Source organism: Palaemon carinicauda, chromosome 33 (assembly GCF_036898095.1).
Source record: "Palaemon carinicauda isolate YSFRI2023 chromosome 33, ASM3689809v2, whole genome shotgun sequence".
Lineage (NCBI taxonomy): Eukaryota > Metazoa > Arthropoda > Malacostraca > Decapoda > Palaemonidae > Palaemon > Palaemon carinicauda.
Genome location: NC_090757.1, coordinates 5,542,747 through 5,557,993, shown reverse-complemented (window position 1 = coordinate 5,557,993; position 15,247 = coordinate 5,542,747). Strand labels below are relative to the sequence as shown.

General features: G+C 38.5%; 1 protein-coding gene across 2 annotated transcripts in view; it reads right to left on the bottom strand.

The window, feature by feature from the left end:
• LOC137625826 (ribosome quality control complex subunit NEMF-like) overlaps positions 1 to 15,247 on the bottom strand; it is a 143,917-nt gene that overhangs the window by 87,347 nt on the left and 41,323 nt on the right. For both annotated transcript variants that reach the window (XM_068356712.1, XM_068356713.1), the window contains exons 5-6: positions 12,582 to 12,718; positions 1,037 to 1,203 (exon numbers count right to left, since the gene is read on the bottom strand). In XM_068356712.1, the coding sequence (XP_068212813.1) occupies positions 1,037 to 1,203; positions 12,582 to 12,718 (304 nt within the window). The remainder of the gene's footprint in view (positions 1 to 1,036; positions 1,204 to 12,581; positions 12,719 to 15,247) is intronic.

Genomic DNA, 15,247 nt, shown 5'->3' with positions numbered 1-15,247 from the left:
CGTTAGTTCATCTTTGAAAACAGTACGAAGACTATCAAAGAAATTCTTTCATAAAACATTAAATTTAAAAAGTTTTAAATTCTTTAAAGGCTAAATACGATATAACGGGCTCAACGTTGATTAACTTCGGTTCCAAGTTAGGACCGCCTCTATCAGGAAAGGTCGCATATAAACAAAACATAAAAATTTATTTTTATATGTTTATAATAAAAGGAAAGTTAATCGAAGAGGCCTAATAAAGGCGGAGAGATATAAAATATATAGATCTATAACGTGTTTAGCAAAATTACTAAAAACCTAAACACACTTCCGTCTAAGGGAAGGGTCGGCCATTTAAAAGTGAAAGAGAGTCCATACTCTCTTTGTCACCATAATTAAATCTATCCAAAACGAGTTCAAGTTTTGAGATGAAGATAAAACACCTGCATAGCGAAAGCTCAAAACTAGAATAGTGTACTTCACCAAATAGTTGTGAAAACAAATCCAGTTAGTAACAGCGTATTAGTAGGTCTTGCCGGTAGCCTGACAGAGAGAAAATTGGTTCTTTGTTTACTTGGAGTACTAAGTACCTGCTCGACAGATGGCGCTGTTGATGTACACCCCCACCTGCATAGCGATCGCTGGCGTATTTTGACCGTAGGTTTTTCTGTTGAGCAACAGAGTTGCAGCTTATATGATCACCGGCTAAGTTTAATATTGAAAAATTTATATTATAGAAGTTGGTATCATCTATCTGTAATTATGGGTTAATAAGCATACAAATAAAACCTGTATAGGAAATTATTTTGCTGCAGAAATACGTCTATAGTATTAAAAGTGTTGTTTTCTATATCACAGTTGAGTGTTTTATTGCTATGTTTTGCTTTGAATGTAGCTACACATACAATAAATATTAGATGCTTAAAAACCTGACTTTTTCCCTAACTACTGTATAAGGAAAAAGTAGGAAGAAAAAAGGTTATTATGCAGTCATCAATTAAGAATGTTAAGAAATAGTCTTTAATAAAAAGATGTCTTCAAAACGGTTTATTCGTACCTGAGACTCGGCATTAGCATCCCACTGAGTAACCGTACTTTGTGCTTTTGATACTGCAAGATGTAACTGGCTTAGATCATCCTCTGCCTTAAGGTGCTTTCCAAATTTAGCACCTATTGGGAAACCAGCTTCGAGCAAATGGTGATCTAGTACACCGCCTCCGCAATCTGAAAGAAATATAACTTATAACAGCTTATACCAAGATAAAAATAAATCATAAGAAAATCTGCTATTTTGGATAACTATTGTATACACATTAATATTTTTCTAAAAGTACTTTTCATTGTGAAACACTAAATCCATGCTTTAGAAAAAAAGTTCAATAACAAACTATAGTAATCCCTTGGCTATCATGGGTGTTACGTTCCAAGATCCATGGAGATAGCAGAAAAACCATGAAGTAGAAATAGAAATCTACTGTATATTTTATATAACTTTTCATATTTTTATTACCTTTATAAATCTAAACCTTCACAAGCCAAAAAATTATAATTCTTAGCAAAAAACCAAGTATGAAAACTATAAAACATATCTGCTTTCAAAATCCCACGATATAAGCTGCATATATTCATAGATCTGTGATGTACGGATATAGCGAGGGATTAATTACAAAACTTTTACTGCCAATGAAGGCATTATCATATCAGTTTAAATGGCCACTGATTCATATAAATCTTTCAAAATGGCACAGACCCCTTCATTTATACCGTATGATTTTCCAGTAAAATTATAGTTATGGGCAGAACAACATTTTGAGCAGAAAAAATAGTTTTTCCTGTAGTAAATAATGTGCTTTCACTGAATTTTACCTTCATATAAAATACAAATAAACCAAAATCCCTTTAGCTTGTCTAAGAATGGGGGATACTTTTTAGAAATCCAATGTTTTTGCTCCTCCCTGACCTTGCTTTGCTCGCGGAAAAAGAAAAAGATCAAGCTCCTTTGTACTGGCAAGCGGTACATGCTGAGCTACGCACGCTAACCCCATTGATTATTATTTCTTAGATAATCAAGTTTTTATTTGCAGTGAAAATAAGTGTCATTTTCAAAGAAAACGGATGTTTTTCTTTAGTAAACACCAGCTTTTTAGTAGCTTTTTCCGTCTTTAACTATAATACAACCAATTTTCCCAAGTCGAGTGGAGGTCACATGATACTACAGAGACTCGAGAAATCACCCATTCTACCCCGGGATTAGACGAATTTAGGATAATTTCCCAGAATTTAGGGTAATACCTGCTCCTTTGGCTATTTCGATGCTATAGCCAAGTTTCACAGTACTCCTGGTGCAGTGAATAATTTTTTAAAGGCTCATTGTGTTATCCCTTAAAGGTTAGTGTCCAAAGTGCGATTCTGACTTAGTTAGGGAACACTGCACATCTTCTACTGGAACGCTTCTGTAAAGATTGCCCCGTGTTTTATTAGATGGCTGCATAATCTCTTGAGCAGCCAAAAAAAGAAATAAGGGTAGGTAATAATAATAATAATAATAAAAGGTACCAAAGGACTTATGGGTATATTCACGCTGGTAGTAGGAGGTAGAGATCGTCTGGAATTAGCAAACTCCTATTTCAACACCTGAGCCATGAACCGGTTCTTACAGAGTGCTAAGGAGGACCCAATATCCCTAACTTCAAGGGCCTTTGGTCCTCCAACCTTGTTGCTGGTTGAGGGATGGACACAACTTATGGTCTTACGAAATGAATATCTTTCTCTTCAGTCTGCCGGTGTTATGAAAAGTCTTTGGAGCTCAGATTTGAAGCTCTGAAATCACTCTTAAGATAGCAATCTAGAGCCTTTGTAGGACAGAGAAGCCAGTCATTCCAATTCCCTCTGGACATCTGATAAGAAATGGACTTAAACATGGTATCATGGGTACTGGGTTTTGAGTCTTGGCCATGAACTCAGATTCAAACTAAAGGAGATCTCCTTCTATCCTTTAGAATGACTAGTGACCTACAGGATTCCACAAACTCAGTAACTCGCTTCACTGAAGCTAAGACTAGCCGGCAGATAGTCTATGAAGTCATATCTATATTTGATGCTCTTCTCAAAGGCTTGTATGGGACAACATGCCAATTTGGAACATAAGGTCCCCGGTAGGGCAAGGCTACTTGACACATAGAGCAGAGGTCTATATTCTTTAGTCGGAAGACTGTGCTCAAGGCTGAAAGGTAGCCTAAGAAGGACAAGGAACTCTGCACTAGAGATGCTCCATACAGAGAAATACACCCTCTAAAACACTATCTGCTGAGTACTCTCGTGAAATTTTCACCACAATATTGAAGGTCCTACAACAAGGCTCTGGTTTGACTCTAAACTCCTATCTTAAGATTTCCCAATCTTATTGATTAAGTAGGTAGCCTACCTCAGTGCTCTGGCTTAGATTTTCTTTATCGCAATAGGAAGGCCTTTTCATCTACACAGGCATATAAATTGAGTTTTATTTTAATTAATACAAATACAAATCTATTAGCTTATATAATAAAAAGTGCAAGTCTCCAAGGATTGCACTTCCATTAGTAGGTCTAGACCAGACAGGGAAGGACTTAAATACTCCTATTACCAGCACGGGAACTTCCAAGATTACCTCATCAAGTGAGGGTTGTGTTTCTTCTTCTGGTGTGTCCAAGAAGCAGCTGATTGCTGGTTTAGGTATATTAAACTGATGGGTTGTATAAAGAAAACATTCCCAAAACTTTATTCAATGATTTTTAAGGTCACCATTAAAATTTCTTGTGCAAATTAGAATTTTCTATCTTGATCAAATTTAATCACCATTCCAAGAGTTGTACTAGGTATCTTTTCAAATATAGTAGGCCTCATCACTTAGAGAATATCAGACAATTATATTGTACATGAGATTATAGACTGGCATTCAAGTCCTTCAACTAATCATTGTGGAGGATTAATTTTATTTTAATTTATTTTTTTGTTTGCCAAATCAAGAGTGAGAGAGAGAGAGAGAGAGAGAGAGAGTGTGTGTGTGAGTGTGTTTATTTTAGTTTTGTCAGAGAGAGAGAGAGAGAGAGAGAGAGAGAGAGAGAGAGAGAGAGAGAGAGAGAGGAGAGAGAGAGAGAGAGAGAGAGAGAGAGAGAGAGAGAGAAAGTGTTTACAGTTTTGCTTTAGCTTTGTCATTAGAGAGAGAGAGAGAGAGAGAGAGGGAGAGAGAGAGAGAGAGAGAGAGAGAGAGAGAGAGAGAGAGAGAGAGAGAGAGTGAGTGAGTGAGTGAGTGTTTATTTACTTAAGTTTTGTCAAACCGCAAGAGAGAGAAAGTGTTTATTTGCTTAGTTTTGTGAGAGAGAGAGAGAGAGAGAGAGAGAGAGAGAGAGAGAGAGGAGAGAGAGAGAGAGAGAGAGAGAGAGAGAAAGAAAGAAAGTGTTCATTTGCTTTAGTTTTGTCAGAGAGAGAGAGAGAGAGAGAGAATTTCATGTGCTTTAGTTTTGTTAGATCGCGCGTGCGCGAGAGAATGTGTGTATGTGCGTATGTGTGTGCGTGTTTTGTGTGTCCGCGGTGCGCGCCGAAGAAAAAGGGTAATTAGCGAATGATTGTTTGAAGTTGGAAAGATTGTTGGTATATTTGAGGTTGTTTGTTTACATTTTTTTAGCTAGGATAGGGTGGTGATGAATGTCTTGGGCGAAAGCATTGGATCTCGGACTGTGGAAGGAGTCGGTTGTTATTTTTTTTGTTCTTCGAAAGCCGGCTGTTTAGTGTTTTTTTATATTCTGAGTAAGTACTGTTTTTATTTATTTTTGTTAGGCGCGTTCATGAGTGATAGAAAGTTTATTATTTATCTTTGATTATAGTACGATAGTTTAGTTAGTTAGGAGTTTTCGTAAGCGTTTTTTTTCTTTTTTATTGCAGGCCGTAATTCCTCCTTTAGGCTCCTTTAGACTCCTTGGAGGTTTAGTTTGGCCTGGAAGGTGGTGTTTGCCAGCCGTGTGCTTTGTATGAATAGCTTGATGATGACGACCTGGACCGTACAATGAACATAGTTAGACTACGGATATTTATATAAATAGAGAATTTGAGCGTTGACGACCCGGCTGGAAAATAGATTTATTCCTTATGATGATGATGATGATGATGATGATGATGACATAATGATGATGAACACCGATAATGTGAATGGACAGTCGAATTGACTCTAGTTATTGTTTGCCTGGAAGTTGTGGCAATTGGCTACAAGGATTGTTGCCAGTGTGTGGAGTCTGTGGACTACGGTTACCACACAACTTATATATTTAATATTTTGGCGTTCTCGCTTATGTTGGTGTTAGATGTGATTTATTTCTGGGTTGTGGTATACGATTGGGTTTAATATTAAGTTATTTATTTTAGTGTGTGGGTAAGTGTTTTTCGGTACTGTGTGTGGGTAAGTGTTTTTCGGTACTGTGTGTGGGTAAGTGTTTTTCGGTACTGTGTGTGGGTAAGTGTTTTTCGGTACTGTATGTGGACTGACGGTGTTGGGTTTATGTAAAGGATACTATTTTTTTTCGATTATTGGTGAGTTCTGTGTACCCACACACACAGCTATAATATATAAATATAAAAGTGCTATTTCTGTCTGTTTTTGTGTTAAGTTTGTTTAATGATGTGTGATTTTTGTTTTTTTTTGTTGCAGTAAATATAGTTTTAAGGTTATGTTTTGTTTGTTTTTCCCTTTGAGCAACAGTCCAGTTTGAAGTAAAGTAAGGGGAAAGTTTGTATTGTGGGATATTTTGGAAGTAGAGTGATTAAGGGTGTGGGGGTTGTTTTTGTTGTCATCCCACTACATAAATTTGGCGCCCGAACAGGGACGACTGTTGAAGGTGGGATAATTGGGATTGAAACTGGACTTTTGGACAAGGGTAAATAGGTTTGAAAAATACTTAAAATATTAAAGGTATTGAAATGGAGTTAATGGAAGAACAGTTGCATATTTTAAAGGAGGAATTGCGGTTGTCTAATGAGCGAGAGGAGAGGTTGTTGTTGGAGAATGCGAGGTTAAGTAGTGAGAATGAGGAGATGCAAAGGAAACTTAGGGAACTTCAGGGAACTGTAGAGAGAGTGGAAGAGGGTGTTGAGATGAGGATGCGAGAAAATGAGAAACGAATGGAAGCTATGATAGGGCAAGTAATGGGGATGATGAAAACTGTTATAGGTGAAGGTGCAGTCGGAGGAGTGGCTTCTGCTTCTGGTAACGGGTTGATTGTGGAAGAGGATAGGTTAAGTGATAATGGGGACGGTAGTGATAGTGATATTGAAAGTAAAGGGCCTAGACATAGTAAGACTGGAACGAAGGGTGATAGGAAGAAGGAGAAGAAAGGTAAAGATAATGTGAAGAAAGAAAAGAAGAAAGGTCAGGGTGTGAGTGAGGATGATCATGATTGGGTGAAGGTGGTAAGTAAGAAAAAGGGTAAGAAGGGGATAGTTAAAGATAGGACTTTGAGTGTAGAACTAGATTCATTGTATTCAAATGAAGAAGAAGGCAACAAGAAGGGAGTAGACAGTGAAGATAGTAGTGAGAATGAAGTAGAGGAAGTTTGTAAGACAGTGTTTATGAGAGAGGTACCTAGGTGTGAAAGGTTTAATGAACATAGCAGTAGGGATGTATATGACTTCTTTAGGGAATATGAAAAGTTTTGTCAGGCTAAGTATGGGGATAGTAAGAGAGTTTGGGCTAGGGAGTTGGGAGAATTTTTGTCAGGATATTTGTTGACGATGTATGGGGTGATAATGAGTGTAGGAGAGGTTGAGTATGAAAGTGTAAAGAAGAGGATAATTGAACAGGTAAAACGTATGAAAGGTAGTGTTAGGTATAAGCGAAAAAATGATTTTGATGAAGCACGAATGAAGGTGGGTGAAGCAATCTCGATGTATGTATGTCGGTTAGAAACATTGGCTAGAAAGAAGTATGGGGACGAAGGAATAAATGAAAATAAGGAACTAATGAAGAAGTTTTTGGGTACAGTACCAGAGAGTGTGTGTGAGTTTATTAATTTGAAACGGAAGGAGAAAATGAGATGGACTAGAGAGAGATTGACTTGGGATGATATTTTAGAGATAGTTGAGGATTACGAGTTGGATAGGTGTATGAAAGAAAGTAAATCTGTGAGTGTAAGAACTGGAATGGAGGAATGTGTGCCAGAATTTGGTAGTTTTAGAGATGCTGTTATGAGAGGGCCAATGAGGGCAGCTGATAGTGTAATAGATAGAAGTGTTAGGGTGAGTAATGTAGGAATACCCATGCCCAGAAATGACAGGTTTAGACAGGGAAATCAAGTTTGGAGAGATAGAAGTGCTAGTACGCAGCAAGTTAGGTTAGGTAGTGGTATCCGTGAAGAGAGGTGTTATAGGTGTGGGAAGGTAGGACATAAAAAGAACGAGTGTAGATGGTCATTAGGAGCATGTTTCGGGTGTGGAGAGACAGGGCATCGTATTAGCGACTGTAAGAAAGAGAAAGTGGTTAAGTGTTATCGGTGTGGTATGACTGGACACATAGCGAGTGGATGCCGTAATAATCGTATGAATGTAATTTGTGGTAATTGTGGTAAGGATGGTCATTATGCTAGAATGTGCAAGGAGCCGCGGGGTAAGTGTACTGAATGTGGTGCAGATGGGCATGTAGCTAGGGTTTGTAGAAAGAAGGGATCAAGTCAGCCAGGATGTTCGGGAAACTAATTAATCAGAGGGTTCAGCTGGGTGAGTCCTCGTGTGTGTGGGGAGTGAATGTGATGCATGTTCGTGAGGGTTTATTGCATGAAGATGTGATGGGAGAAAGAGCACATGATTGCATGAGTGTGAAAATGATTTTTAATGGTGTAGAGTTGGTTGGTTTGATTGATACTGGTTGTGGTGTCAATTTAATGTTTAGGAATGCATATGATAAGGTAAAAGAGGTTTGTGAATTTAAGGGATGTAAGGGTGAAGTAAAAGGTATTGGTAATTTGCGTATGCCTGTGCAAGGGAAGTTGCGGGAAAATGTTATGATTGGGGGGCTGATGATGGAGGATAATGATTTTTACGTGGTTGAGGGAGCGAATGAGAAATATGACGTACTGCTTGGGTATAAATTTTTGAAAAAATGTGGTATGATTGTACATCCAAGTGTGAATATGATTGAAATAAAGGTTAAAGGTAATATTTGTAGGGATGTAGCGACTACTTGTGAGGATTGTCAGAAGGGAAAATATCAGAGCATGCATGCAAGTCCGCCTGTTCTGAGGTTACGTATGAAAGAGCCATTTGAGATGTTTGTGATTGATTGTGTTTCGTTGCCTGTGACTGCGAGAAGACATGTGGGAATGATTGTCATGGTCGATCATATGAGCAAGTTTGCATATGCAGTACCCATCAAGAATAAAAGAAGTGAGACTGTAGCGAGAATGGTAAGTCAAGTGATGTTGCCGATGAGTGTGTGTAAGCCTGCGAAAATGTTAAGTGACAATGGTCCGGAGTTTGTTGGATGGGAGTTTGAGCAGATGTTGAGAGAATGGGGCATTGAACATGTGTATTCGACTCCGTATATGCCAAGTGCGAATGGTTTGGCTGAAAGGACTGTAAGAACCTTAACAGAAATTTTGCGGATGATGAGTACATGTGATAATGATTGGGATTTATATGTTGGGCGTGCGTTGTGGGCGTATAATGCGACGGTGCACAAGAGTACTGGTATGTCTCCGTGTAAGTTTGTGTTGAATTTTGAAAAGATAGTAAGACCGAGATTGAGTGTGTCCGAGAATGATAGAGATGTTTGGAAGAAAGCAAATGAGAGATTTGAAAGCTACAAAGTGGGAGAGAAAGTGTTAAAAGAAGTAATTGAAAAGGGAAGAATGAATGTCAATAAGGTACGTGATAAGTTTGAAGGTCCATATGAGGTGTTAGATGTTGGTTCTAGTGGGTTGAGTTATGTTTTAGGTAAAGTAAGTGTGGATGGTAGTGTGGAAAAGGTTAGGGCACACCACAATCAGTTGCGAAAATGGAAGGAGGTACCAAGATATATTCAGGAGAATGGTATGAATAAATGGCTGAAAATGAACAAGTATGAACCGAGTATGTGTGAGGCATTAGGTTTAGAAGATAAGCAATTGGTGTTAGTAGAGTATGGAAGGAAAAAGAAGTCTGAGAATTTTACTGGGGATAAAAGGCGGGAAAATTTTGTAGTTGTAGGCGGGAATCAGAATAAGCAGGACAAGGGTGTAAATGTACAGGTGAGTATGGAAGATAAATGTATTAATACAGATGAAACTTGGATGAGTATGAATGATACTTATAGTGTGTGTGGTTTTTCGTTAGATGAGGCAAGAGAACGTATGACGGACACGAGAATGAAAGATAGGAGAATGATAAGCAGTATGAATGATTCTTTTGTTAAAGTAGAAAATGGTTTAGATGTAATGGATGAATTGTTGACAGAAATTAGTGGGATTTTCGGGCCAGATGAAACTGAGGTAGATGAAATAGTGAATGATATCTTAGACGAGCAGAACATAGACGGAAATAGTAATAGTACGTTGAATGAAAACGACATGGAAGTAGTGAATGAGAGAGTGCAGGTATATGAAGGCCCAGTTACCCGAAGCAGAGGCCCTGTTCCTGATTGCGACTGGGTGATGAGAAAATAGGTAAGTGTTGTGTGAGGATTTGGCAAAGTAAGGGGGGAGGAATGTGGAGGATTAATTTTATTTTAATTTATTTTTTTGTTTGCCAAATCAAGAGTGAGAGAGAGAGAGAGAGAGAGAGAGAGAGAGAGAGAGAGAGAGAGAGAGAGAGAGAGAGAGAGAGAGAGAGAGAGAGAGAGAGAGAGAGAGTGTGTGTGAGTGTGTTTATTTTAGTTTTGTCAGAGAGAGAGAGAGAGAGAGAGAGAGAGAGAGAGAGAGAGAGAGAGAGAGAGAGAGAGAGAGAGAGAGAGAGAGAAAGTGTTTACAGTTTTGCTTTAGCTTTGTCATTAGAGAGAGAGAGAGAGAGAGAGAGAGAGAGAGAGAGAGAGAGAGAGAGAGAGAGAGAGAGAGAGAGAGAGAGAGAGAGAAAGTGTTTACAGTTTTGCTTTAGCTTTGTCATTAGAGAGAGAGAGAGAGAGAGATAGAGAGAGAGAGAGAGAGAGAGAGAGAGTGAGTGAGTGAGTGTTTATTTACTTAAGTTTTGTCAAACCGCAAGAGAGAGAAAGTGTTTATTTGCTTAGTTTTGTGAGAGAGAGAGAGAGAGAGAGAGAGAGAGAGAGAGAGAGAGAGAGAGAGAGAGAGAGAGAGAGAGAGAAAGAAAGAAAGTGTTCATTTGCTTTAGTTTTGTCAGAGAGAGAGAGAGAGAGAGAATTTCATGTGCTTTAGTTTTGTTAGATCGCGCGTGCGCGAGAGAATGTGTGTATGTGCGTATGTGTGTGCGTGTTTTGTGTGTCCGTGGTGCGCGCCGAAGAAAAAGGGTAATTAGCGAATGATTGTTTGAAGTTGGAAAGATTGTTGGTATATTTGAGGTTGTTTGTTTACATTTTTTCAGCTAGGATAGGGTGGTGATGAATGTCTTGGGCGAAAGCATTGGATCTCGGACTGTGGAAGGAGTCAGTTGTTATTTTTTTTGTTCTTCGAAAGCCGGCTGTTTAGTGTTTTTTTATATTCTGAGTAAGTACTGTTTTTATTTATTTTTGTTAGGCGCGTTCATGAGTGATAGAAAGTTTATTATTTATCTTTGATTATAGTACGATAGTTTAGTTAGTTAGGAGTTTTCGTAAGCGTTTTTTTCTTTTTTATTGCAGGCCGTAATTCCTCCTTTAGGCTCCTTTAGACTCCTTGGAGGTTTAGTTTGGCCTGGAAGGTGGTGTTTGCCAGCCGTGTGCTTTGTATGAATAGCTTGATGATGACGACCTGGACCGTACAATGAACATAGTTAGACTACGGATATTTATATAAATAGAGAATTTGAGCGTTGACGACCCGGCTGGAAAATAGATTTATTCCTTATGATGATGATGATGATGATGATGATGACATAATGATGATGAACACCGATAATGTGAATGGACAGTCGAATTGACTCTAGTTATTGTTTGCCTGGAAGTTGTGGCAATTGGCTACAAGGATTGTTGCCAGTGTGTGGAGTCTGTGGACTACGGTTACCACACAACTTATATATTTAATATTTTGGCGTTCTCGCTTATGTTGGTGTTAGATGTGATTTATTTCTGGGTTGTGGTATACGATTGGGTTTAATATTAAGTTATTTATTTTAGTGTGTGGGTAAGTGTTTTTCGGTACTGTGTGTGGGTAAGTGTTTTTCGGTACTGTGTGTGGGTAAGTGTTTTTCGGTACTGTGTGTGGGTAAGTGTTTTTCGGTACTGTGTGTGGGTAAGTGTTTTTTCGGTACTGTATGTGGACTGACGGTGTTGGGTTTATGTAAAGGATACTATTTTTTTTCGATTATTGGTGAGTTCTGTGTACCCACACACACAGCTATAATATATAAATATAAAAGTGCTATTTCTGTCTGTTTTTGTGTTAAGTTTGTTTAATGATGTGTGATTTTTGTTTTTTTTTGTTGCAGTAAATATAGTTTTAAGGTTATGTTTTGTTTGTTTTTCCCTTCGAGCAACAGTCCAGTTTGAAGTAAAGTAAGGGGAAAGTTTGTATTGTGGGATATTTTGGAAGTAGAGTGATTAAGGGTGTGGGGGTTGTTTTTGTTGTCATCCCGCTACATCATTGCTATTCAACCTGCATCAAACTACTTTATCTGTTTTTAGTAACCAAAGGCCTTTATGATATTATTAATCTTCCACCCAAAGCAGGGATGACATTTTACTATAAAATTTCTTTCATTTTACAATTTCTACCATTCTTGATTCAATTATCACGCACATAGCAAACCATGCTTACCAAGAATTCCCAGAGGTCAACAAGCTTTCCCTCTGGGTATGCTACAGAAATAATTATCTTCAAAATGACTGACACCCTTTATGACAATCCAATCATATACAATTGAGGGCTATACAGTACTTAGTTGGACACACTGTTGGCCTTATGCAACTACCTTCCTGACAATGTACATCAATGAAAGGGGGGGAGTCACTCATCATAGAAGAGAAATGAATTTCTGAACATTAACCTCAACTTAATATTCCCTATCAGCATAGATAATTTACCAGAATGTGGCCATTGTAACAATGACAAGATTATTGTTATTGTTATTACTTGCTAAGCTACAACCCTGGTTGGAAAAGCAGGATGCTATAAGCCCAAAGGCTCCAACAAGGAAAATAGCCCAGTGAGGAAAGGAAATAAATAAGCTACAAGAGAAGTAATTAACAATTAAATAAAACAATAATAAAAATAAATTCATATATAATCTATAAAAACTTAAAAAAAAGAGGAAAAGAAATGATAAAAGTGTGCCATAGTGTACCCTCAAGCAAGAGAACTCTAATCTAATACAGTCGAAGGCCTATACAGAGACTATGGCATAAGATGAAAGCTGATGATTCTGTAAAGACAACTTCCCTCCGCATCCTTAATCATCAAGACATCATACACATAACACTTTTCTAGTAAAATATCAATAAAACTAACAAATTTGCTTACCAAGAAGAGGATTCAGAATTTTCTTTAAAGGTGTATTTTCTTTGGAAGCAGATAACACTTCTTTTAAATTTTGGATGGAAGGAACTTCTTTAGCTTTTCTAAATCTGTCCACAGGATAAGTTTCATGGACTGCATATCTGTAACAAAGCCAGTAATAATCAAGTTAGAAATATAGCACCAAATGGTAATACATTAATAAAGCATCGTTAATCCAAATGACATTTCCAAAGTAAAGATTATCTAAGATGTCTGAACAAACCCCTCCAGGGTGTCTTGGATGACACAATGCACATGGTACTACTATACAGGTCTTTTGCAACACCTCTTTGGCTCTAAATGGACCAATTTCTGCACTTCATTTCACAGCTATTCACTTTATTTGCTTCCTACTTAGCTGTCCAACTACTTGAACTTAACTTTGCCTCCATTTCCACTTTTCAATTAAGAAATAAACCTTAGAAGTGGATCAATGATCTTAATAACCAACGTATAATCTCTTGAACTTTAACTTGCTTCATTTATCTTTAAAGTAAAATGAATCCATAGAATAATAATAATAATAATAATAATAACCCAGCCACTGAGGGGGGCAAGCCAGCCTCAACTAGGTGCCGGTCCCAAGCCCGGGTAAATGGGGAGGGTTGGCGGCAGGAAAGGCATCCGGCCATTAAAAATTAGCCAAAACAACTATGGTCAGTGAGTATAAGAATGAAATTAATGCTAGGGCGTTCCCCTTAAGCGACGCGTTGAGACCTCGCCTGATCCCTCCAAAAAATCGGCAAAGATGTGTGGGGTGACAAGGAGAGATAAGTTACGGAATGAGGTAATTAGGGGTACCACAGGAGTTGGAAAACTATCAGATCAGATCCAAGAGAGTAGACTGAGGTGGTACGGTCATGTCATGAGAAGAGATGAACAGTATATTGGGAGGAGAGTAATGGAAATGGAGGTACAGGGAACGAGAAAGAGAGGGAGACCAAAGCGAAGGCGAGTGGACTGTATCAAGGATGACCTTCGATCAAAGGGATTAACCGGTGATGAGGTGTGGGACAGAGGTAGATGGAGAAAGCTGACAAGAAACATTGACCCCACATAGAAGTGGGAAAACATGTAGACAAAGAGAATAATAATAATAATGATGATAAAACAACAGCACACTTAATGAGTTTGTATAGGGACATATCCACTGTAGCATGAACAAATTAACATGTTAACAAAACCACTTTAACTTAAAGCATATAATCAGAACTTTTAAAAGTAATTTGAATTTTTGTTATTGTAACTATAAAAACCTGAGTCCTTCAATAGAAGTATGACTTCAGCGAGGCATGAGAAAGGCATATCCATAGATTGCCGATCGTATGGTTCACGATCCCATCGTTGCCGATTGTATAGTTCTTGATAGTGTGATTCAAGATCACAGTGCACAGGCAATTCCGTGAGAAACAACAATCATGGAGAACAAGTGTGATGAGCCGTGTCTTGTGGGGAGAAAACACAAATGGAACATTTTCATAAAGATGAAACTCAAAGGAAAAACCTATGAGGAAACATCAGTTCTTGTGAAGGGAAGATTTCTTAACCCATACATGCGATGAGATCAATCATAGATTTTTCTTCAACAGTATCGTACAAGAACAGTTCTTGCTATTGGTGTCCCAAAAGCATCCTGGGGGAAGAAGGGGGCGGCCAACATCCTGAAAAGCATGAGCTTCTGTACCTGGTACTGAAACACCTTCCTGTGAGGCTCAGGTCTTGGAGCAAAAAATCAAGTCAATATCTCATGAGACCCAGCCTGATCAGTCACTCTGTGCTCCAGCGACTACTACTTCCTTGCCTTCAGAGCAGCAGGCGTTACGTTGGAAGGCTCGGCAACAGACAAGGAAAACGATGCAGTAATGGGTGAAGTGATAGATGAAGGACAGTGGAAACTGGTGGCGTCCTTCATCCCCACTGTATGAAAGCATGCTCAGTACATACAAAAGGAGCAATAAGTGCCGATACAACTTCCAAGAGGGATGGTTTTTGGCACAAACCTGTCTTGGAATAGATGATGCACAGGTAGCAGTCGTAGCGTGTGCCGATACTATTTCCTAACAAAGGAAGTTCCAAAGAGATAGAAAGAGAGATCAGAAGACGATCAAGGAAAATAAGTACCTGTACCACGTACCAATATATCTATGGTTCCCAGTATGCACTATCCTCGCGAACAATGTAAGAACGTACTAAGATCGATTTCCAGGGTGGATACACCTTGGTACGGTACTGTCTCTCCTATGGGGAGAAAAACAGTAGAAGACATGCGTACTCGATTTCGATTGAATAATCTTCCTAGACTTCTTTGATAATGTCTTCTATTCATTATCCTCCTCAAAGTTACAGCAAAGTCTCTATCAAAGCTAATGCAGAGAGAAGGAAGAACTTGAAGTTTGTCTTCTACAGAGTAGAGCAGGATAATTATGACAGTTCTCAAGGGAAAAAGAGACAACAACAGCACAACCGAGTGATACTGTACATCTTAAACACATTTCCAAGGTTGGAAGACACTGTTGAAGTAAAGAGGAGAGGCGATGCCCTTCTTCACACTTGGCAGAAACAGAACTCTTCCTCGACCACAGCACTGGTGATATCTAAGGAAAAATGGTACTTTCATTTTAAAATAAGTT